The 25848-nt window shown below is 48.9% G+C and overlaps 1 protein-coding gene across 2 annotated transcripts in view; it reads right to left on the bottom strand.

Annotated features, from left to right (window-relative positions):
• Positions 1-25848, bottom strand: part of ds (dachsous cadherin-related 1) — a 210053-nt gene that overhangs the window by 100364 nt on the left and 83841 nt on the right. For both annotated transcript variants that reach the window (XM_075688004.1, XM_075688005.1), the window contains exons 10-12: positions 21105-21440; positions 2912-3027; positions 682-822 (exon numbers count right to left, since the gene is read on the bottom strand). In XM_075688004.1, the coding sequence (XP_075544119.1) occupies positions 682-822; positions 2912-3027; positions 21105-21440 (593 nt within the window). The remainder of the gene's footprint in view (positions 1-681; positions 823-2911; positions 3028-21104; positions 21441-25848) is intronic.

Here is a 25848-nt window from a genome sequence, read left to right on the forward strand (position 1 = left end):
GCGTTGTTCGCCGACCCGCCGGGAAAGCGCAAGCGCCTTGTCTCCCGGCGCCCAAGTAACCCCGCAGCGGCGCGACACTCGCGCCATCTCTCGCACCGCGCTTCAACCACATCGACCGCCGCGGGCGTCACGCAGGCCACGCGGCGAAGCGGGATTGCAGGAGATGGGGGAAAACAAGATATCTGGAGACGCGCGTGAGTCACGCATCCCCACAAGTTCTGTGGAGTTGGTGGTAGTGCCACGGGGAAATTGAAATGATAGAGCAGGTCTGAAAATTTAGTTGGCAAATTACTTTCCTCTACGTCATTTTTTTTTTCTGCATTTTGTTTGCTCCATGAGAGAACTGTGGGTACTTGAACGTTAACTAGTTAACGTGAGTAAATTAAACGGGTGCAAACAGCCTGGTCACATGCCTCGATTCTCAGGTATGTGCCACTGCTTGGTCCACATGTCTTGCACTTATGCAGCCTTTGACAAATTTTCTTTTGGTTATAGTGCAGTACCACTTATAGGGCGGATATTTGCAACTCCAGCGATTTACGCTATAAACTGTCTATGCTGCTAATAAATACCTTATGCGATGGAGCTTCCTGTTTAGAGTGTGTGTTGACGAATTTGCCCTTGGCAATACGACAGGGCAGCTGCTATGCGTGAAGTGGATTAATAGAATGCAGCACAGACCTTGCCATTATCGCCACTGTCCAAGTCTTGAGCAGCAAACGTCCACACTACAGTTCCTTGGGGGACGTCTTCAGCAACGGAAAAGTGCACAGGGTCCTCCGGAAAGGTGGGTGCACAGTCGTTCAAGTCTTCCACTTGAATCTGCATTTTAGAGAATACAAACCACATTAAACAGAGTCGAAACCATTTATAGTGAACTTGAGTGAACTTCAACGGACCCAAGATTCAAGCGACCCAATTAACTCTTTCCTTACCGTGCCACAGAGCATCGTTCATTATGGATAGATGGTTTTAAATGTCCTGCCAAAAATAAAACTCCGCACTTACCGACACCTAACGCCATCTAGCCAGTAATAAAACTATTACACATTTTCTTTGTTCTTGATTTTTTTTTGCATTCCAGCGCAAGAGTTCCCACAAAAAAAGAAGAAGAAAAGAAGAAAAAAGCAGCGGAGGAGATAGCATCAAGTTTTTGCAACATGGCGCCGAAAATGCGTCACGCACTGCTGAAGAAGTCTGAAGATGCTGAAATTCGCAATGTGAGCAGTAGTGAGGAGTCCTTAGATGACATTGGATCATCTGGTTTAGACGCCGACAGTGATGATTTGTCTATGGAGCCCGGCCTTTCAACTAGCGTGGCAAAGTAAACAGTTTCAGATGTTAATGTTGTTACACGGTGTGCCGTGTTTTGTAAGTGACAAAACCTGTTTACACTTTTCTTTTAGGGTGTCAACTACATATAGGAGAGATATTTTGCCAAACACACCGTGCCAAGTCAAGTTTTCACCAAAACGTATACCTGGCGTACACCTGAACGTGATGTGCTGGAGTGACATGCGGAGGGTTATCGGTGCACTAGACATGCTCATGCTGTGTTTTACTGTTGACATGATAGTTACTTTCTGTGTGCACACCAACATGTACACGTTACCCGAGCTCTTGTGAGTTGGCCCATTGGTTATCGCGAAAGCAAGACTTATAGCTGTGGGACTTTTCCCCGCGTCACGTCACGGGAGCCTCTACTCTTGCCTCAATGTGCTATAGGTGCCCCTGTTTGCATTTTCGCCTTTGGTTCCCGCGAACAGGCATTTTTGTGCCGCAGGCAACGAAGGGTTTCTTCCAACTCAGGGCAATACCGTGTTTTCCTGCATGCGTAGCGCTCGGTAGCCCCTTTGACACCTGAGCACATGCGCGCAATGGCACGTAAGGCAATGGCTGACGCAGCCCTGTGGCTTGCTAAGCTCGAACCCATGGTGGGAGGTATTCCTGCGAGACCCTAGGAATCCCACAGCATGGATGATGACTTTTGAGAAACCAAGCCATGCTCAGCCACATGGCTCTTGGTATGCGCTCGGCTGCACAGACAGCCATGCGCAGCCACAGCTGCTCTAGAAAAGGAGACGTGGGCAAACCTGTCCCCCGTTTCGACCCCCTCCCCTCATGTGCGCTTGATCACATTACGGCGAGCTCGCTCCCCTATGCCCTTTATTCCCTTGTTCACATGAAGACGACGTTCATCAAGCCACGAACCTTCTTGGCGCAACCTCACACGTTTTTACTCGCACCCAAAGACTACAGTGAGCTGGGTACGATAGGATCTTATCACACTTGGACTCTGTAGGGAATGTAAGATGCTGCTCTGCTTCGACAGTTGGTCTTGGTCACGCGATATGAGAGGTGTGTTCACAAGCATGCACTTGTAATTCAACCATTCGTCCGTGTGCGTTCGTGGAAGTTTCCATTTATGGTCTTGGTATTCCTTCACGGTGGCAGTAAAATTTCATTATATTGAGATCATGTATAAAACACTTCATCATATTGAGGTTCTAAAACATGGTGCTTTATGGAGAAGCTATAAAAAGTTAAATACTTAGTTATATTGAAGTTTGCTATATTTAGGTATAACCGTACCTGCGAGTGTATTTATTATTCATTATAGTGAAGGTAATTTGGTCTCCCGTGCGACTGCTATAACAGGGTTCGGCTGTACCAATGATAGAGTGCTCTTCAGACTACTCTAGGCAAGCAGAAGGACCACAGTATTGTCCCTGGTTTGTGTCATGCCTTGTTACTGTGTTGACAGAACACTGAAAATGGAGAAGATGCCTCCACAGAGGATTGGCATCACCCGCTTGCGTGCTCAACAGTGTCAAGACAGCCAGAGGCAGATCCAGTTCTTGCAGTTTCATAGCAGCGATCTAGACAGGCATTGATTTAGTAAATGACATACCTGGACATGGATAAGTGTGGTGGTGCCAGCATCATCCAATCGCACCTGCAGCTGGTGCTCACCGCCAGTTTCAAAGTCCACTTCCCCCACAGTGAACACATCCCCGGAGTGCTGACCTGCAAGTATCCACCCATGGAGCACATCAAAACACAAACAGTAACATCAGCTTACAAGTTAATTAAACACCATCACTTATAATGCCATCCAAGCAATCATAAACGAGTTCAACATCTGACCCTTGTTCACACAAGATATTTGATTATATTACTGATGTTTTGAAGTTCATCAGTACAAATGCAATTTTGCTGTCGGCAGCTACCCAAACAAAGGTCCGGCAGACTCTACTAGTACTTGTACTGTTAAATTTTTAGGCTTTGTATGCTTTGTATGCAGTGGGGCTTACCCCACTGGTCACAAAAGCCAGATTTATCATTACACTTGACTGCAAACTACTACCTAAAACCAAGATTTTTAGGGCTTGTTTTTTTTACAAGCCATGACAGTGGCACGTCACAGGGTCAGTGATAAATCAAACACTGCCAAAAGTGTGAACTACGAACTTAACAGATTTGTATGTAATGGATTACCTGTAATAATTACTTGTAATCATAATTTTTAGTAGTTTAGTAACTGAACAATTGTTTTGTTAACTCAGTAATGCTCGCTTAATTCAATTACTTTTTTTTTTCAGTAACCAATCACATGTAACCAGTTAAATTTCTGATGAAACAAAGTACAACAGGCAACACAGCACAGCTTTGAGCACTTTGGCGAGAACTAGTGTTCAACAGGATGAAAACCTATACATGAGTTACCTCCTTCCAGTGATAAGTGTTCTGCAGCAGTGCCTCATTCTCCTGAACATGGCAGGCTTGCAGATTTGCACACCCCTCTTTCTCCTGGAAGCACTTTTCGGTGGCCCTCATAGGCGGTCAGAGCTGCTGGTCAATTTTTCTTCACTAATGCAGTCTATAGCCATTAAACGTATTTGTTTCTATCTGCTTGATAGGACTGGACTGGACGAATCTGGACTTTGCGCGCTGTCTACCATCTTGTCAGCCGCTACGATTATTGTAAATATCTTGTAAATATACGTTGTGGGGATGCGCGACTCTCGCGCGTCCCCTGATATGTTTTTCCCGCATGGCACGTCTCCTGTAATCCGGCTTCGCCGCGTGGCCTGCGTGATGCCCACGGCGGTCGATGTGGTTGGGGCGCAGTGCGAGAGATGGCGCGAGTGTTGCGTTGCTAACGCCGCCTGAAGGCAGGGTTACTTGGGGGCGCAGGGCAGAACGGGCTGGCTCTTCCCCGGCGCGTCGGCGAACGGCGTGGACATCCCGCGCACCGCCGACCGAGGCTTCTGCGAGACCGCCTCGCGTGGCCGCCTTCGAACGCGCCACGATTCGCGTGACCATACACGCGAAGGACCAGGCGTTGGGATCCAGCATGGGGCGAACATATTTGCTCGCTTCCGGTCGCGGTGAGTCAGACTTCTAGATTTGTCGCGCGCCCATCGGCATGTTTTGTGGATAGCAACTCGGCTAGCAGGCACTGATCTACGAAAGGTGCAATAAATGCCCTTGTGATTGTTTGCACTACTGTGTTGTCGTTCCTTTGTCCCAAGAGCACGGATGTGTGAGACCCCACAACGTCTGACTGTTTTTAACCCTGTAACATTTTTTATGGATGTTGCGGGATCATTATCAAGACGGATTTACGCAGCGGGCACTCCTTGGCTGCATTTACAATGCCAGCACAAGGCGAGGATGCTTCGGGCCCGTCGGCACCCACGCCCACCGTCATTCTAGCACAACCCCGCGACCCAGGAACCTTTTCTGGCACTGACGACGCTGATGTTGAAGACTGGCTTCAACTATATGAGCGGGTGAGTTCCAGCAACCACTGGGATCAGACCATCATGCTCGCTAATTTGATATTTTACCTCGTGGGCACGGCACGCGTCTTGTTTCAGACCCCCGAGGAGGAACTTACCAGCTGGGACATTTGTAAACAGAAGCTGAAAGATTTGTTTGGCAAGCCTGTTGGACGTCAGTGTGCCGCCCAAAAAGACCTTGCTTCGGGTGTCCAGACGTGCACTGAATCCTACCTCACGTACATCCAGGACGGGCTCGCTCTGTGCTGCAAAGTGGATCCTAAGATGTCCGAACCTGATAAAGTTGTACACATCATTACGGGCATAGCAGATGATGCCTTCTACCTCCTTGTTTTCAAGAATTCTTCCACTGAACAAGCCATTATTACCGAACTCCGGCGGTTTGAAGAAGCCAAGAGTCACCGCATTGCCCAGCCATTTCCCCGCCTTCCCAACATCGCTGCTACGTCCACCTGTAAAGACCTCCGCAGTCCGCCCACGCCCGATCGCTCTGATGACGTCCTATCATCCGACATATCATCCGACGTGAAATAGAAGCCGCATCTCCTGTCACAACCCCAACCCATGGCCCCGACAATTGCCAGGCGACTGTCTCACTGATACAGTCCGTCGTGCGCCAGGAATTGGCCAACAATGGCTTGACCAACGTTTGCTCAGTTAATCGACCTGACTACACTACGTCCAGCACTGTCATACGCACCCGCAACCTGAATGCCCCAACACGGTATCGCAATCTGGCCGAATGGCGCACTCCAGACGACAAGCCTATATGCTTCACTTGTGGCCGTAACAGCCATATTTCACGTCACTGCCAGTCTTCGTGGATTTCGACCCCCTGGGCCTACCTCCCATCCCACAGCCCTTATGCCGCTCCTCGGTTCCCCCCGCAAACGCAGCCAGTACATTCTGGCGACACTTCTCTGCCTACCCGTTCTAGCTGCTCTCCTTCGGCATGTCGCCGCTTCTCCTGATCGCCCCCATCTCGCCGATCACCGTCCCCTAGCTCCTTCCGGCGCACCCTTCCGGAAAACAAACGGGTACAACACCTGGAGGTGATGCTGCCAAACCGACCCGACGCAAAAATGCTCTTCTGACCTTGCCCACACATCGGAACCTCGTTAAAGTGAATGTGGATGGTGTACCTGTTATGGCTCTGATTGACACTGGCGCGCACATACCGTATTTACACGATTGTAAGTCGACTCGAATGTAAGTCGACCCCCCCATATCGCTTGACCGGAAAAAAAAAAAAATAGAGCATACCCGAGGGCGCATTCGATAACGAAAATTTATTAGTAGCTGACATGGTCACTCGACTACTCGTCTTCACTAGTGCTGCCATCGTCATCGTCTGCCATCGTCATCACAGCGCGTCGTGGTCCAGCAAAATTTCAAATTTGGCAAACGACCGCACCAGGACATCTTGCAGAACAGCAGCCCACGCCAAATGCACCCAACCACACGCAGCCATCACGGAGGCTCTTTTGACAGGTCCGGTTGGCGTAATTTCGCAGTCTTCTGCCGCCAGCCACTCGTTGTACTCACGGCGGAGCAGAACCTTTAAATTAAGGCGAAGGTCCGGGCTTGTTTCATGACCACGTCGCACTTCAATGGCAGGGACCGATCACGCATTTCAGCGACGTACGCCGCAAGCTTAGCCTACAGCTCCGGAAAGCGTCCAGACTTCAGCACGTGGGAAATTTGTCACTTGCCGTCACAGGGTGAAAATTTCGCTTCGCTGCAGTCGCCACTCTCGCACCACCCATTTAGAAACATCGAAATTGCGGCCCGCTGCGCAGTGATTTGTTTCTTCGGCGTAAAGGATGGCAGCCCCCTTGAACGCTGCTGTGAACGAGTGCCGAACAATTAGTGGGCCTGCAGCACTCATGACGACTGGGGAAGCATAGAAGTAGCACGTAGCCGGCAGTCAAGTGGAACGCGTCAAAAAGTTGGTCAAACCAATTCCAATGCCTTTAAACAGAGAAACCCGCGAGCGGCGTCTGCTCTTCCATGAACTACCGATACCCCTCACAAGCGCCGCCGTTCTGAGGGTGCCGCCGCAAATGGGAACAGCGGCGCTTCCATCAACTATCGACACCCCCCCATAAGTGTTGCATGCACTGTAAGACTCTCAAAAATGTTGAAAAACCCTTCCGAAAAGCGAACAAACACGCGGGATAGCAAAAAGATATGGGTAGGGCCATAGAGCAAACATAAAATTGTAACTACATTGTAGCTCTTGTTTGTATCGCTTTTTTTGGCGCGGCCATGTTTTGGTTTCGATTGTAAGTCGACCCCCCAACTTCAGACTTTCAAATTTTAAAAAAGGGGTCGACTTACAATCGTGTAAATACGGTATCTGTGATGAATGCTCAGCTTCGGAATCGTCTCAAGAAAGTCCTTACTCCTGCCCCGTCGCCTGTGGTCCAAGTCGCCAACGGTGGAACACCAGCCGTTATTGGCATGTGTCCGGCTCACGTGAGTGTCGCCGGACATCATACTTCTGCTTTATTTTATGTTCTAGAGCACTGCCCTCACGACCTCATTCTGGGCCTTGACTTTCTGTCTACACACTCTGCTTTGATAGACTGTTCTGCTGGTGTTGTGCAACTCGCTCTACCCGCTGCTATTGACCCTACCGATAGTGCTCCGATACGGCCATGTTCCACAGAGCATATTCGCCTCCCGCACCGTGCCGTTACCTACATAGGTGTCTCCCTCGTTCCACTTATACCAGACGGTGACTACATTGTATCCCCTAATCCGGATGTCCTGCTCTCGCATAATGTCACTTTTCCTCACACCGTCATTACCATTTCGGACAACGTGTCCTGCCTTCCACTTGTGAACTTTGGACTTTGTACACAAGTACTCCCGCGCGGAATATCCCTGGCGCAAATAACGCCGGCCAGAGACTACAGCATTTCGGCTTTAACTTGTAACAGCTCCTCGTGTTCAACTCTTGCTTCGCCCTCTGTCCCTTCAGACTTGAATGCCCTAACAATAATGATTGCTCCCGACCTTCCGCCCCAGCGTGCTAATGAACTACGTTGCCTCCTTGCCTCATACTGGGACATATTTGACTTTGGAGAGTGCCCTCTAGGACAAACATCTGTCGTAAAACATCGAATAAACACCGGTGATGCGAGCCCGATCCATCGGCGACCCTACCGCGTCTCACCTACTGAGCAACAAATCATCCAACATGAAGTTGACAAGATGCTTTCTCGAGACATCACCGAACCTTCTTGCAGCTCATGGGCATCCTCTGTTGTACAAGTTAAAAAGAAGGACAACAGTTGGCGATTTTGCGTGCATTATCGACACCTCAACAAGGTAACCAAGAGGGACGTCTATCTGCTACCACAAATTGACGATGCCCTGGACTGCCTGCATAGAGTACAATATTTTTCGTCCATCGACCTTCGCTCGGGCTACTGGCAAATTGCCGTCGACGACATGGACCGCGAGAAGACAGCATTTATTACTCCCGATGGCCTGTACCAGCTCAAAGTGATGCCTTTCGGTTTATGTAATGCCCCGGCCACATTTGAACGAATGATGGACGCCCTCCTACATGGTTTCAAGTGGTCCATTTGCCTTTGTTACCTGGACGACGTGATTGTTTTTTCTCCGACTTTTGAGACACACCTCGAACGCCTATTGATGATCCTATCTGTTTTCCGTCAGGTTGGGCTACAATTAAATTCGTCCAAATGCCACTTCGGTCGTCAGGAAATCTCTGTGCTCGGGCATCTCGTCGATTCTTCTGGTGTACGCCCTGATCCCGATAAATTACGGGCAGTGAAAAACTTTCCCGTGCCAACATGTGCCATGGATGTTCGCAGCTCCTTGGGCCTTTGCTCCTACTTCTGTCGGTTTGCCCGAAATTTTGCGAACGCTGCGCGCCCTCTCACACAGCTCCTCAAGAAAGACGCCGCATTCATTTGGGGCCCTGAGCAAGCTGGTGCTTTCACCGAGCTGATTGGGCTGCTTACGTCCCCGCCCATTCTCGCTCACTTTGATGCGTCAGCTCCAGCAGAAGTCCGTACCGATGCCAGTGGCCACGGTATTGGCGCTATCTTGGCACAGAAACAACAAGGGCGAGAACGTGTTATTGCCTACGCCAGCCGCCTTCTCTCCTCTGCTGAGCGCAATTATTCTATCACTGAACGCGAGTGTCTGGCTCTCGTTTGGGCAGTGGGTAAATTCTGTCCCTATTTGTACGGCCACCAATTCACAGTCATCACTGATCACCACGCTCTGTGTTGGCTTTCGTCCCTCAAAGATCCTTCAGGGCGCCTTGGCCGCTGGGCTCTGCGCCTTCAAGAATACAACTACTCAGTTGTATACAAGACCGGCCGGTTACATCAAGATGCGGACTGCTTGTCACGCCATCCTGTCGACCCTCCTGACGTTTCTGCGGCCGGCATACCTGTCACCGTTCTCTCTCTGGCTGGTTTTCGCGATATTGGAGCCGAACAACGTCGGGATGCCTCCTTACAAGACCTTATTCAATGGCTCGCTTCAACGATGCCCGATCCTTCCCTTTGCATGTTTGAACTCCAAGATGGTATATTGTACCGCTCTAACATGCGCCCGGACGGCCCTGCCTGAGCCTGAGCATCTGCGTCAGACTGTTCTCGCCCAGCTTCATGATGTCCCGACTGCCGGTTACCTTGGCGTCACGGACCTATGACCGCGTTCGTCGGCGCTTTTATTGGCCTGTTCTATACCATGACATACTGTCGCGGACAACACCAGCCCCTTTCCACATAAGTATGAGGCTCGGAGCAGGAGCTATGGCACTTGAAAGTAACCGCTGGCTTGACGAACCAACCGACTGAGCTACCTTTCCGGGCAACATTGAAGGATCACGAGTTCAAATCACAAGTTATGTTCCTTTTTTCCGCCCCCTTTTTTTTCTTTTTTTTTAATGTCTTTTCCTTCATTTTATCACTGTACAGAAACCCTCCTAAAAAAGAAAAATTATATATCCTCAATTATGTGTGGCCACACATGTGCAGGTCATAAATACCAGGTTCTCTAGCCGAGTGCCATCCATGCGGTATAACCGAGCTCAGATTGGCCCACCTTGACTGATCAAATTGGGCACCACTGTAGGTTAAATGAGGCGTACAACTCCTGCGGGACCCGCCGTGGTTGCTCAGTGGTGTTAGACTGGTGTTAGAATGGTGTTAGACTGCTGAGCACGAGGTCGCGGGATCGGACCCCGGCCACGGCGGCCGCATTTCGATGGGGGCGAAATGTGAAAACACCCGTGTACTTAGAATTTGGTGCACGTTAAAGAACCCCAGGTGGTCGAAATTTTCGGAGCCCTCCACTACGGCGTGCATAATCAGAAAGTGGTTTTGTCACGCAAAACCCCAGAATCCAATTTTTAATTTAAGTCCTGCGGGGACTGTAGAGTATCCGTCTCCAGTGCAAAAGGACCGTGATTCAAATTCCGGTGCCGCGCAATTCTCCACCGGAAAATAAAAAAAAAAAACGTGTGTTGAGAAAATTGCACAAACAGGCCTGGAGTGCGGCCTGATCCCGGTGACCAGAACCGGTAACGCACTCTCTCACCAGAGCAGGATTGGCCACCCTGGTGCAGTACTTGGCCACAACCTCCTATATGAATACAACAATCAAACCCCGGCCCTCAGTCCCCAGCAGCCGCGAAACAACTGACCACAGCGGCGGTCAGATCTGTGACGCTGCAGAGGGTGCTAAGAATACCTGGCTCCGGACAGGCCGCCATTGGAATCTGAACCTGGCAACGTTTAACATTAGAACGCTATCTAGTGAGGCGAGTCTAGCAGTGTTATTGGAGGAATTAGAGGGTAGTAAATGGGATATAATAGGGCTCAGTGAGGTTAGGAGGACAAAAGAAGCATATACAGTGCTAAAAAGCGGGCATGTACTGTGTTACCGGGGCTTAGCAGAGAGACAAGAACTAGGAGTCGGATTCCTGATTAATAAGGAAATAGCTGGTAACATACAGGAATTCTATAGCATTAACGAGAGGGTGGCAGGTCTTGTTGTGAAGCTTAATAAGAGGTACAAATTGAAGGTGGTACAAGTCTATGCCCCTACATGCAGTCATGATGACCAGGAAGTCGAAAGCTTTTATGAAGACGTGGAATCGGCGATGGGTAAAGTCAAAACAAAATACACTATACTGATGGGCGACTTCAATGCCAGGGTAGGCAAGAAGCAGGCTGGAGACAAGTCAGTGGGGGAATATGGCATAGGCTCTAGGAATAGCAGAGGAGAATTATTAGTAGAGTTTGCAGAACAGAATAATATGCGGATAATGAACACCTTTTTCCGCAAGCGGGTTAGTCGAAAGTGGACGTGGAGGAGCCCGAATGGTGAGACTAGAAATGAAATCGACTTCATATTCTGCGCGAACCCTGGCATCATACAAGATGTAGACGTGCTCGGCAAGGTACGCTGCAGTGACCATAGAATGGTAAGAACTCGAATTAGCCTAGACTTGAGGAGGGAACAGAAGAAACTGGTACACAAGAAGCCAATCAATGAGTTAGCGGTAAGAGGGAAACTAGAGGAATTCCGGATCAAGCTACAGAACAGGTACTCGGCTTTAACTCAGGAAGAGGACCTTAGTGTTGCAGCAATGAATGACAATCTCATGGAGCATCATTAAGGAGTGCGCAATAGAAGTCGGTGGTAACGCCGTTAGACAGGAAACCAGTAAGCTATCGCAGGAGACGAAAGATCTGATCAAGAAACGCCAATGTATGAAAGCCTCTAACCTTACTGCTAGAATAGAACTGGCAGAACTTTCTAAGTTAATCAACAAGCGTAAGACAGCGGACATCAGAAACTATAATATGGATAGAATTGAACAGGCTCTCAGGAACGGAGGAAGCCTAAAAACAGTGAAGAAGAAACTAGGAATAGGCAAGAATCAGATGTGTGCGTTAAGAGACAAAGCCGGCAATATCGTTACTAATATGGATGAGATAGTTCAAGTGGCTGAGGAGTTCTATAGAGATTTATACAGTACCAGTGGTACCCACGACGATAGTGGAAGAGAGAATAGCCTAGAGGAATTCGAAATCCCACAGGTAACGCCAGAAGAAGTAAAGAAAGCCTTAGGAGCTATGCAAAGGGGGAAGACAGCTGGGGAGGATCAGGTAACAGCAGATTTGTTGAAGGATGGTGGTCAGATTGTTCTAGAGAAACTGGCCACCCTGTATACGCAATGCCTCATAACCTCGAGCGTACCGGAATCTTGGAAGAACGCTAACATAATCCTAATCCATAAGAAAGGGGACGCCAAAGACTTGAAAAATTATAGACCGATCAGCTTACTGTCCGTTGCCTACAAAGTATTTACTAAGGTAATCGCAAATAGAATCAGGAACACCTTAGACTTCTGTCAACCAAAGGACCAGGCAGGATTCCGTAAAGGCTACTCAACAATAGACCATATTCACACTGTCAATCAAGTGATAGAGAAATGTGCAGAATATAACCAACCCTTATATATAGCTTTCATTGATTACGAGAAAGCGTTTGATTCAGTCGAAACCACAGCAGTCATGGAGGCATTACGGAATCAGGGTGTAGATGAGCCATATTTAAAAATACTGGAAGATATCTATAGCGGCTCCACAGCCACCGTAGTCCTCCACAAAGAAAGTAACAAAATCCCTATAAAGAAAGGCGTCAGACAGGGAGATACGATATCTCCAATGCTATTCACAGCATGTTTACAGGAGGTATTCAGAGGCCTGGAGTGGGAAGAATTGGGGATAAAAGTTGATGGAGAATACCTTAGCAACTTGCGATTCGCTGATGATATTGCCTTGCTTAGTAACTCAGGAGACCAATTGCAATGCGTGCTCACTGACCTGGAGAGGCAAAGCAGAAGGGTGGGTCTGAAAATTAATTTGCAGAAAACTAAAGTATTGTTTAACAGTCTCGGAAGAGAACAGCAGTTTACGATAGGTAGCGAAGCACTGGAAGTGGTAAGGGAATACATCTACTTAGGGCAGGTAGTGACCACGGATCCGGATCATGAGACTGAAATAACCAGAAGAATAAGAATGGGCTGGGGTGCGTTTGGCAGGCATTCTCAAATCATGAACAGCAGGTTGCCACTATCCCTCAAAAGGAAAGTGTATAACAGCTGTGTGTTACCAGTACTCACATATGGGGCAGAAACCTGGAGGCTTACGAAAAGGGTTCTGCTGAAATTGAGGACGACGCAACGAGCTATGGAAAGAAGAATGATGGGTGTAACGTTAAAGGGACACTAAAGGTTACCAGAAACTCAAGTTAAAGTGGTAGAGCAATGTTCTAGAACGTCTAAGGCGTCAATATAATCGCGAACAGAGCTTTAGTAACCGAGAAATTGAGGTAAGTGTATGACACGATTTGAGACCCCCCAGCGACATTCCGGTACTAGCCCGATGACGAAAGGACTCCTCATAATTTGTGTTACTAATACTCAACTACTCGTATTAAAAATATCATTTCATTCGATTATAAGACGGAAAAAATGCTACTTGTCTACGTCTATTCGATTCTAAGAAAAAGTAACATTTTGACGTTACCCTTCAGTAATATAGGTGTTCTAAAGGTTTCGTTTTCGTTCGACTCTGCGCCGCGCACGCTTTGGAGTTTCAGTAGTTTCGTTATCGCGTCGTGCTGTGAGGGTTCTGCTGGCTCGCGAAACTTTCATTTGGAACAAGCAGCGAGAATGCCACGTCCATGTGATGTCGTGGGAAGCCCTCGTTGCTTTCCCGCTCCGGAGAGCCGGTGTCGAGGCCGCCGTCGTAGTACGCAACGACGCCGGCAGTGCGAGCCCTCAGCAGCAGGTCGCGCTCGTCGGTGCTCAAATCGCTGAAGTTGAGCCCACCATCGCGAGCCAATCTGTCGGTGTCAGGGTCCATTGCGACGAGCGTCGAAGTTAGCGTCATAGAATGAAGTACCAGCTTATGGGCGTCTTGCGCTGGAGTTTGAGGTATAGTAGCGGCGCCTGGTGGCGGTGCGGGAAACGACATCTGGGTCGTGCCAGCTTGGGTCGTATTGAGCCCTGGCTGTGGCGAAGCACGTTTCTAGGCCGAGTTTTGCGTCGATTCGCACATTTTTATGCCCTGTTGCGAGTGCGAAAAGGCTCGTCGCTTCTCATAGACCACGCCGACCACGCTGCGAGCTCGCCGCAGGCTATAGTTTAACGAAAACGGACTCTCCGTGTGCCGTGGGACGTAATGTGGGACGTAATTCGTTTCTCCTTCCGCTAGCCACCATACTCCCGCTTTCGCTCTGCTGTCGGCTCTGTCTTGGCTCTGTTTCTGCCCGCGCGTTCGCGTTTTGCGCAGAAAAGCCGTAGCGCCGTCTCCGGACGCCGTTCTACTCACCGATGGCGCAACGTCACTATGAGACCATGATGTTAATACTCCTCGATCGGAGGGCGGGCGATTTGAACTGCGCTAGAGGTACGCGGACGCTTCAGAATGCATTTTCTCTTAAAATAAGTCTCTCCTTGGCACGAAACAAGCATTTCGAGGTTTCTGTGATGGTATTTCAACTGTTCACGTTGACTTAATAGTAACCTTTAGTGTCCCTTTAAGGGATAAGAAAAGAGCAGATTGGGTGAGGCAACAAACGCGGGTAAACGACATCTTAGTTGAAATCAAGAAAAAGAAATGGGCATGGGCAGGACATGTAATGAGGAGGGAAGATAACCGATGGTCATTAAGGGTTACGGACTGGATTCCAAGGGAAGGGAAGCGTAGCAGGGGGCGGCAGAGAGTTAGGTGGGCGGATGAAATTAAGACGTTTGCAGGGACAACATGGCCACAATTAGTACATGACCGGGGTAGTTGGAGAAGTATGGGAGAGGCCTTTGCCCTGCAGTGGGCGTAACTAGGCTGATGATGATGATGATACCATGACATCTGCCGTTACGTCGCTGCATGTGACCTTTGTCAACGACGCAAAAAGCCGACCACACTCTCTGCTGGTCGCCTTCAACCACTTGACGTACCATCAGAACCATTCTTCCGAGTAGGTGTTGATCATGTAGGCCCTTTTCCTACGTCTGATTTGGGAAACAAGTGGATTGCTGTAGCAACAGACTACGCCACCCGATATGTAATCACACGAGCTCTTCCGACAAGATGTGCAACCGATGCCGCCGACTTCCTCCTAGGGAACGTCATCCTCCACTACGGCGCCCCTCGACAGCTCCTCACCGACCGCGGCCGTTACTTTCTTTCTAAAGTTGTCAACGACATTCTGCACTCGTACACAACTAAACACAACCTTGCTACTGCTTACCATCCACAAACGAACGGTAACAGAGCGCCTTCACCACACCCTTACTGACATGCTGTCCATGCATGTCTCCGCTGATCATCGCAACTGGGACGTTGCGCTGCCGTTTGTTACTTTCGCCTATAATTCGTCTCGCCATGATACCGCCGGCTTCTCTCAATTCTTCTTCTTGTTTGGCCGCGACCCTACGCTACTTTTCGACACCATTCTGCCTGCTAGCCTGAATTCCACGTCCGAGTATGCCCGTTAAGCCATACTCAAAGCTCAAGAAGCATGCCATATTGCCCGATGTCGACTTGTGGAGTCACAGGACAATCAGCGACGCTTATATGACGCCCGCCATCGTGACGTCCATTACACACTGGGCACCCTGGTTCTCCTTTGGTCGCCGTCGCGTCGCGGTGGCCTCTCGGAGAAGTTACTTTTACGTTACTCTGGCCCTTACTGTGTTTTGCGTAAAGTAACTGACGCCACGTACGAAATCGCCCCTCTTGAGCTAACCGTGGCTCAGCATCGCTCCGACGTGGTCCATGTCGCATGTCTTAAGTTGTATCACTCGCCCGCCTCCTAGCCAGGACCGAGCCGGTGCTTCCGCCGCCGGGGGTCATGTGACATGCTGACGAAGAAGATGTTGTCAGCTTGGTCGGAAGAAGACGATGCTCTGGACTTCGCGCGCTGTTTACCATCTTGTCAGCTGCTACGATTATTGTAAATATCCTGTATATATACGTCTGACTGTTTTTAACCCCGTAACAATATGTTTTACTGCAGATAGTACTGCATAGGCTTCTGCAGTGAAGATACTTGGTAGCGGGTTCAATATGTCAGATTTAGAAGAAGAGGGACCAACAGCAGCATAAGATACACCAGCATGTGATTTTGACACGTCTGTGTAGAATTCGAAGCAGGTGCACTTCGATTGAAGTTAACGGAAATGCATAGCGATTTCGAGGTCAGGTACATGCTTTGTGATCTCTACAAAGGATACATCACAGTCTATCACCTGCCACTCCCAGGGCAGTAATAGCTTAGCTGGTGGCATTAGGTGGCGTTCAAGAACTGGGATGATGATGAATCAACGTTTATTGGGCCCGAAATGAATCAGTGGTGCACGCAGGCACCAGACGGGGTGGTCCCCTAGTTACGGGGCCCGTATGTTCCCAGCAGCTCCTGGCCCCTGTCCGTCAGTGCGAGCTGAATCGGTAGGGCCGGCCTGGATAACAAGGTCTCCCATCGCTCAAGGGGTTGGGGATCCATTTCTTCGCTAAGTTCTTTTGCACGCAATGATAAAGGAAGTCACATAGAGGGTTTATTACGAAAAAGTGTTCCCCACGTCAAGTCGTTAACGGTTGTGAAACACGGATGTTCTTTATTAGAGCGCACTTTCAGAAAATAGGTGAAGCTGATGTATGTTCTCTGAAAATGGAGTGACCACTCATCTGACTCTACATATAGACTTTTGACAGGGCTTGTTCTAAATGTGCCAGTGGCCAGGCGGATACCCATATGATGAACGGGGTCTAACATATTTAGCGCGCTCTGCGTGGCAGAGTGATATGCTATGGCACCATAAACTAATCGTGATCGAACTAGGCTCCTATAAAGATTTAGTAAACAGTTCCTATCCCTACCCCATGTTGTGTGGGATAGAATTTTAAGTAAATTCATTGTTTTTAGACATTTTGCTTGAAGACACCTTATGTGTGAAATGAAAGTAAGCCTGGAGTCAAGTGTAACACCTAGAAATTTGTGCTATTTGTTGAAAGCAATTTGTTGCCCGCCCAGTTCTAGGAAAGGATCAGGAACCAGGCCTCTCTTTCTTGTAAAGAGAACACAAGAGCTTTATTGGGGGTTGATTTTAAATCCACTTTGGTCTGCCCAGTTGGACACCTTGTTTAAGCCCTCCTGTACCTGTCTCTCTCACACACTGTAAGGTTGCACGATTTGAAACCTATTTGTATATCGTCTATGTATACGGAATAAAAGATGGCCGGTGGCAGAGAAGCACCGAAGTGTGTTCATCTCAACAATAAAGAGTGTGCAACTGAGTACGCCTCCCTGGGGTACACCAGTTTCTTGTATAAAAGGTTGCGATAATACTTTGCCGATTTTCATGTGGAAGATACGATTCGACAAATAGCTTTCAATTATTTTCAGTATATTTCCACAGATGGCCATTCCCGACAAGTCTCGTAAGATCCCGTAGCGCCATGTTGGGTCATACACCTTCTCCATATCAAGGAATATCGATAGGAAAAACTGTCTGTGTACAAATGCATCGCGGATATATTCTTCAATGCGCACAAGATGATCGGTTGTCGACCACCCTTCTCTGAAGCCACACTGATAAGGATCGAGCATATTGTTGAGTTCCAGGAAATGTATGAGTCTGCGATCAATCATTTTTTCAAAAAGCTTACACAGACAATTTATAAGAGCTATCGGACGATAACTTGCCGCCAAGGAAGGGTATTTTCCCTGCTTCAGAACAGGAACCACAATCGCTTCTTTCCATGTGGATGGGAGGTATCCCGCAGCCCAAATAGAGTTAAACAGTGCAAGTAGTGTAACTTGTGTCAGTATGTAAGTTTCTGATCATGTCATATATGACTCTGTCAGGTCCCGGTGCAGAGCTTTTGCATGTGTTCAAGGCAGCTCTCAACTTGTCAATACTGAAAGGCCGGTTATACGGTTCATTCTGTCTGCATTTACGTATGATTGGCTTACATTCTTCTATTTCTTAATGTTTAAGGAAGGACTGGGAATAGTGGATTGAGCTCGACACATGCTCAAGGTACTCCCCTAGGGTGTCTGCCTGCTCTTCTAAGGTATTCACTTGATCGTTCACCAGAGGCAACGAATTTATTTGCTGCCCTTTTAGCCCCCTTACGCCATTCCAAACTTTTGCCTCCTGTGTGTAAGAACTTATACCTGAAAGGAACCTCACCCAGCTTTCTCTCTTCGCCTGACGTTGTATCCGCCTTCCCTGCGATTTTATGTGTTTAAATTCAATTAGATTTTCTGCATTCGGTGACCTACGCAATGTTCCCCATGCCTTATTCTGCCTCTTTCGCGCATCTCTACAGTTTTCATTCCACCAGAAAACATGTCTTTTAAGTGAACCACCATTTGTTTGCGGGATAAACTTTTCAGCAGCATCAATAATAAAAGCGGTAAGATATGCGACAGCTTCATATATACTAAAAGTGTTTATAAAATCAGGTGGTAAATGAGTAGATTCTTTAAAATTCTCCCAGTCAGCCGATGCTAATTTTCAAATGGGAACATGGGGAAGGTTGTCATGCTTCATTATTGAGTTTAAAGTTATAGGGAAGTGGTTACTTCCAAAAGGATTATTCATCACATTCCATTCCAGATGAGGCAGAAGGGAAGCAGAGCCTATTGCTATGTCTATGGATGAATATGAATGCTGTAATATGTTGGTTCCTTCTTATTAAACACGCAGGCACTAGAGGTCAGAATAAAATTTTCAATGAGTCGGCCTCTTGCATCACAGCGCGCGTCTGATTGGTTGTCAAGAGGTCACGTGTTTCTAAATTTGTGACGGGAAGCGGAAGTTTTGCAAAATGGAATTTTGCATTTTTATCAAGATGACGAAATGCCACATGGACGTCCAAATTTTATCGACTAATACTTTTTCCTGGTCCTTGGCAGCTACATTGTGATGTTAGCACTTCAAAAAGAAATTGAGTGGTAGCATGCAGAAGCCTGCTAAATACATTTGCAATTTCCCAAATATGTGGTCGCGGTCCAAGATAGCTGCCATATCAGCTTGCTGATTGACTGAAGGAATATGCCGTGATTAGCGTCACGGGAGGGGTCATTTCCTAAACGTAAATTTGGCTAAATGATGTTGGTATTTGGGTTTTGGGCCATAATTAAAAAAATAATAATTTATTTGAAATAATATTGGTTGAATATCATAAACCTTTTGCGAATTTTTGCACTTTTCACTGCTGCGTTTGTGTTGTAATCAAGATTCATCAACAGAAGTTATGACATGATGCATCAACAGAAGTTATGATAATGGCAGCTTTTTACTTTATAGAGAAGAAATGCACACAAAGTGGCACCTTTAAGTTTCCTCGCGTATCCTCATGCAGTGTAAGTAAGCAGCGAAGAGAACAAGAGATGGCAGCACCGGCGCTTGTGTCGCACAAGCGGATACCTGTGCCGTGCGCAACACTATTGGTGATATTCGGCCGCTTCTCAGCCTGCCGAGCCGAATCAATTGCGTTGCGCAAGATAGCGATAGCGGAGCCTAGAATGTGCGCTCATTCCGGTGGTAGGTCATGTATGTTGTCTCAAGGTAGAAAATGAGCGTGTTGTCGCCATAATACGATGACTCATTCCATTTTCCGGGGACATGCATCCTAGCTCATTAAGCAGATGACAGCTTGTACACAGCAGACACCATTCTATCACTAAAGTTGCTAATACCCTATCTTACATGCTTGACAAAGTTATTCCTCAGAATTTTGAGAATGACAGCCCACAAACAAGTGTCATGAAACATAACACCAATAGTGCGTGCCTTTAATGTTAAATCTTCTCAGACTTAAACGCAGTTAAACCTCAATGTAAGGTAGTAGGTAAAATCAGAAATTTGCTTCGTGATATCGAAACTTTTTTGTATTAAAATTCGATCTTTATGCAAATAAGTACTGTCACCGATCGATTTTTCTTACACGGAAAGGGGCTGCAGTATTTTCAGAATTATCCAATTTGAATGAGAAAACAATTCCTTTGGATGAACTTGGGAGTCGACGACAAATGATACAATTTCATGCCACGTCGACCATATCTTCACATAGGCAGTACGAATTAAGCGAAGCCAGCCCCGCTTCCGCATGCACTCTGCCCCCACAACTGATAGCATCGCCCGCACTGGGATGACGCTATTATGAAAAGCGCCGGTAGCAGTGAGCGAATGCTTCATTTGCCTCTCGCTCCAACGGGTCACCGAAACTAGAGATTATGCAATCTTCAATACTAAATGTGAAGGAAGACAGCTTACATAATGTCGCGCCGTCTCAGCACACCCACTCTTTGCACACACAGCAAATTACCTCTAAAGCAGGGTGCGCGGCTGCGTAGGCGCTCAGTTGCGCTTACAGCCATGCGTAGCAATGGCCAAGACGCACACCAGAAATTGGGCCACGCGCAAACTGACCCCCCCCCCCTCCTCCACGCCCTCGTGTGCGCTTGATCATGTTACCACGAGCTCGCTCCCTTCCCCCTCTTTCCCTTTTCTCCACGAGGAGACGGCACTCGTGTGTAAAGCCACCATCTTTCTTACACTTTCACTCGCACCTAAAGCACAAACTGCACGAGGCGCGATAGGATCTTATCACACTTGGACTTTATACGAAACATGATGCAGCTTCAGTTCGGCCGTCGCTCTTGTCATGTCACGTGCGATTTGAGACGTGCGTTTGCAAGCAGCCGCTTGTAATTAAATCATTTGACCATCTGCATCCGCTGAAGCTTCCGTTTATTCTCGGCATTCCTTTGCAGCGGAAGCGAAATTCTGTTATATTGAAATCGCATACAAACACACTTTGTTATATTGAGGTTCTAATTACATGGTGTTCTATGGACAAGAAGCTATGAAAAGTAAATACTTCATTATATAGAGGTTTTCGTTGTGTTGAAGTTCGTTATATCGAGGTTTAACTGTAATAAAAGCACGAAACAATAACAAAAACATGAAAATTACGACATTTTTTGCCGCTGCTGTGCACTCCTCCGGATTGGCTCATGCAAAAGGCAGGATTTCTAACAGTCAGTTTGCCTTCGTGCATAGCGTTCGTCACCAGCGTTTCCCGGTAAACATTACGATTACGTAAGCTGCAGTTGCTGGGAAACGTGAGAAGCAGTCAGGGATCTTTGAATGCTATTGCGTTCCACCAGTCGAAGCTTAAGTATCCTCCAATCTTTGTGTATGAAAGTACAGCTCACCAACATCAAAGACATGTGGATCCCCCAAGAGGCAAAAGGTGGCCCCTGCTGGGTGTGGTGCCAGGGAGCCCAACACAGTGCCTGCAGCCACTCCCTCACGGACGTGCATCCTCCGGGTGGAGCCACCAGCAGCCACTCCAGGTGGCTGGTGAAGGCCCAGCACACGCACCAGCAGTGCCAGCCGAGCCTCACGTGGTGGCAGGCCCCCATCGTGTGCCACCAGCACCAGCGAGAACTCCTCCTGGCTCTCGCGGTCGAGCACCAGCCGTGTGGTCAGCCGGCCCGTGTGTGCATCCACGGCAAAGGCCATACGCCCATCTCGTTGCTGACCACTGCCTGCAATGCCATCATGCCAATCCTCTCACCGACAGAATGCTCACCAAACTCCAACAAGATGGCTAAGCTCACCTTCCACAAAACAAATCTATCTTAATTTAACATGCATCACACATGGAATATGGACCATTTTCTCCAGCAGAGCAGTCCACTTGTTTAATACAGGTAGCCCACCAGAACAGTGACAAAAGTGTTTTTATAAGTTACATGTACCCAAACAGGCAGTTCTGAAAGGTTTACACAGAATGCACAATTTGAGGGGTGTAAAGTTCTTGTAGAAAGTGCGCAAATTAACATATGTTGTGACCAGAGCTCCTAATGAAATTCTCCCTTGGTGGCCATTGCCCGAAAAACCAGCGTACCCACACTCCAAAGCACAAACACACCGCGATTTGAGCCAGTGCACCAAGGAACGAAGATGGTTGATGACGGCGAGCAAGACTCCTCCAAAGATGTTCTTCAGTTACATGCGAGTCCCGGTTAGTGACGCGACATGGAGAGACTGGTGAGCAGCTTCTGCGCCAGCTGTGGGGCCCACATAAACACCGCCTGTGTCAGTTCCATGATGTGCAGCGCTGAGGACGTGGAAAAACCAGGCACACTGCTACGGTCTGCCGGTCCCGGAGGCAGCCTGACCCATGTCAAAATTCCGAAGCCGAAGGCCGGACGCAAAGTTTCAAGACCACTCCTCGAACAAACATCTCTTACTGCGATGACTTGGCAATGATTGCTATCACCAATGTGCCTCAACCCGCCAAGTAGAAGCTACATGAGGATGGGGGAGTCAGAATCGAAGGTGCACAGTGTCAGATGGAGGTGGACTCGAGATCAACTTTTTCAATCATTTCCTACGCCACCGCCGGATGTATTTTTCCAAAGGGCTGTGTCCCAAAGCTGCAGCCACTTGACATCATCATGAGGAACTATCAATCCAAACATATCGATGTGCGTGGGATTGCTACCGTCCAAGTGCAGTTCAAAAATTTTGACGGCCCACTCTGCCTTGTCATTGTCAAGTGCGAGCACCCAAGCTTTCTCGGGCTGGAGTGGTTTCCAGCGCTCGGTATCAATATCACAGGGGTGCAACATATCGGCCAGCTACAATTCTCACTCAATAACATATTCAGAGACTTTGCCTCTGTGTTCTATGGAACACTGGGCTGCTACAAGGGACTACCCATGCAGTTTGCACATAACCCTGCGGTTGTAGCTATCCGCCTGAAAGCAAAAAGGGTTCCTTTAGCGCTTCGACCTTGTGGGATTCTCTCACACCCGTGCTCTTGGGACAAAGGAACGACAACACAGTAGTGCAAACAATCACAAGGGCATTTATTGCACCTATCATAGATCAATGCCTGCTAGCCGAGTTGCTATCCACAAAGCATGCCGATGGGCGCGCAACAAATCTAGAAGTCCGACTCACCGCGAACGCATCGTGAGCGAATATGTTCGCCCCATGCTGGATCCCAACGCCTGGTCATTCGCGTGTACGGTCACGCGAACGGTGGCACGTTCCAAGGCAGCCACGCGAGGCGGTCTCGCAGAAGCATGGGTCGGCGCGCAGGACATCCACGCTGTTCCCCGACCCGCCGGGAAAGAGGAAGCGCCTTGTCACCCGGCGCCCAAGTAACCTCGCCTGTCGGCAGCGTTAGCAGCGCAACACTCGCGCCATCTATCGCACTGCGTCCCAACCACATCGACCGCCGCGGGCATCATGCAGGCCACGCGGCGAAGCCGGAATACAGGAGACACGCTATGCGGGAAAAACATCAGGGGAGGCGCGAGGGTCGCGCATCCCCACATCCCCCCAACCTTAAATCACTTCTTATTCCGGCGAAACATGTGACACGGTCTAACATTAACCCGTGATTCGCGAACAAGATAGTACACACAACAGTGGTCGCGCAGAAGAAATGTATACACGCTGTCCGTAACATGCGAGGCGACTGTCCTTGGGTACACCGCTGGCGTCCGCCGGTCACAGCAGCATATTTGCGACTCGACGGCACGATCCCAGGCCAGGACTCCGGAGACGACGACGCAGTAGTCGGTACGAGCAAGCGTTGCTCGCGCCGACGTGCCCTGCTGGCAAGAGCCGCCGTAGCTGTCGGTAACCGCCAGCTCTTTTGTCCGCCGCCGAGGGTTGTGAGCTGGATACAGGAGGCCGCCAAAGTCGCCGCGCCGAACTGGCCACAGCATCACCATCGCCCGGGGTGGCTCGATCGTAGTCCGGGGCAGCAGCGCAGACGATGTGCAGGTGACGGCAAAGCAGGGGTGACTCCAATCACGCTGCGTAAACTCAACACACTCGGCAAACACTAAAGTAGTGCAAGGGAGAGGAATTCTGCATGCGCATCGCCCACGTGGTACGATGTTCAACTCGGCTAGCAAAGATCGGGCAGCTACTCAGATGCTAAGTTCACGTGAACGAAGCTCGCTTCCTTGAGTCGAACGAGTAATTTCAATTCGTGCGAGGCTAAATAGAATGAGGGAAGCAAATTGCAACACCTCAACGCCACGGTCCACCAGGTTGTGTCCCTCCACGTGCGACAGGCAGCTTCGTAAAGCCTTAGGCCTAAAGCGTCGCTGCCCTGACAACAACCGGCATCCAAAAACAACACCCAAAATGAGCGCAAAACAGGCAGCCGCGAGGAGACGTTAGCTCTGTGAGGTGGTCCTACCCCGCTCGGTGCACACAGCATCCGAGTTGACGGCGGCCACCGTCCTAGACGGTGTCGGAGCCCCCGGTGCCAGGCCGCAATACCAGTCAGCCCGTAGTGGCACCCGTGGCCCGCGGCCACCCGGCTCCCAGAGCCGCGACTTCATCAGAGTCAAAGAGATAGAAGAAGCTATTTACATAAATAATTCGGACCACCCACGAGGCTTCCGTACTCACTCGCTTCAGGCTTGGCAATGCTCCACGGGCGCTGAGCCTCGCTCTCCCAGGATGCAGACCACGTGGCTCTCGTACTGACGAATGTCATTAAAAAAACACTTGCGAAAAGGCTTAGCATGTTGACATGTTCAAACACACTACAGCCACCATCACCTTGCTCAAGAAAGCACGCCGCCAACGCTAGCTATCAAAATTCACGCTAGGCCTACGCTTCGGTTCAAACAAAGGTCTCGAACGAAGCAAAACTGTTAAAACTATCGTCCGATGCCCCAAGAGTCCCACGTTGGGCGCCAGATGTGGGATTCTCATCGACCGCCGCGGGCATCACGCAGGCCACGCGGCGAAGCCGGAATACAGTAGACGCGCTATGCGGGAAAAACATCAGGGGAGGCGTGAGGGTCGCGCATCCCCACAACCTAAAATTGATGCCGAGCTATACAAACTGTTACGATAAAGTGCCCTAGAGCCAGTTGATCACGCTTCTTGGGAAACCCCTATTGCTGCGCAACTGAATGCAAATGGGGACATCCGCATCTGTGCAGACTACAAAAGTACAATCAACAAGGCCTTGCAGCTGCACTCATACCTGGTGCCAGTGGTCAGCCATCTGCTGGCATGCATTTCTGGTGGAGCTGTTTTTGCAAAGCTAGATTTGGCACAGGCCTACCAGCAGTTTCCAGTGACAGATGAATCTGTAGACGCACAGACCATTGTGATTCATCGGGGTGCTCTCTGCTTCTGCTGGTCACAATTCGGGGTCAGCGGGGCACCTGGCATCTTCCAAAGTTTATTAGAAAAGCTACTGCACGAACTACTAGGCATTATTCCATATTTTGATGATGTCCTAATTTCGGGAGCCTCGCACCAAGAATTGCTTAGTCAGCTTCTAGAGGTCCTCCAACGGTTCCAAGAGTTTGGGCTTAAGGTCAAAAAAGAAAGATGTCAGCTAGGAGTGACTCAAGTGCAATTTCTGGGTTTCCGAGTCAATGTGGAAGGAATCCACTCGAGACCGGCCAAGATGCAAGCCAACGTTAGCCCCTCACCAGGCCCCATAGTAAATTTCGGTTATACGCTGGAAGTTGCTATGCACTTCTAGGGATCGTTCTGCCGAAAAAAATTTTCAAATTGGCTCCTTAATAGTAGATAGAAATATTTGAGCGCCGTGAACACATGATTTCAGCAGGCAAGGTCCACTGCCAAGCATGACACTCTCTCCACTCGGCCTGTCAAGCCTCCGCAAGCAAAATTCCTTCCCTGCGTTCTTCCATACCGGACCTCAAGGATCGCATGACGCATATGTCATGGACCCCGCCTTCATTTCTTTTTTCTCCTCGCTTTTTTTTTTCAGCGTTGCGCACTTCTGCTGACGGCGTCACAGACGAGTTGTGATTGTCTCATTTCACACAGTGCATGATTTTGCGCGCAGTGCACAAGGACACATGACTAGCAGTGTAATTCAGTGCTGCACAAATACTGAGGCAGAACAAGCGGGTCGCAGAGCATGACCAAGTG

The sequence above is a fragment of the Dermacentor variabilis genome, chromosome 4 (genome assembly GCF_050947875.1).
Source record: "Dermacentor variabilis isolate Ectoservices chromosome 4, ASM5094787v1, whole genome shotgun sequence".
NCBI classification, from domain to species: Eukaryota; Metazoa; Arthropoda; class Arachnida; order Ixodida; family Ixodidae; genus Dermacentor; species Dermacentor variabilis.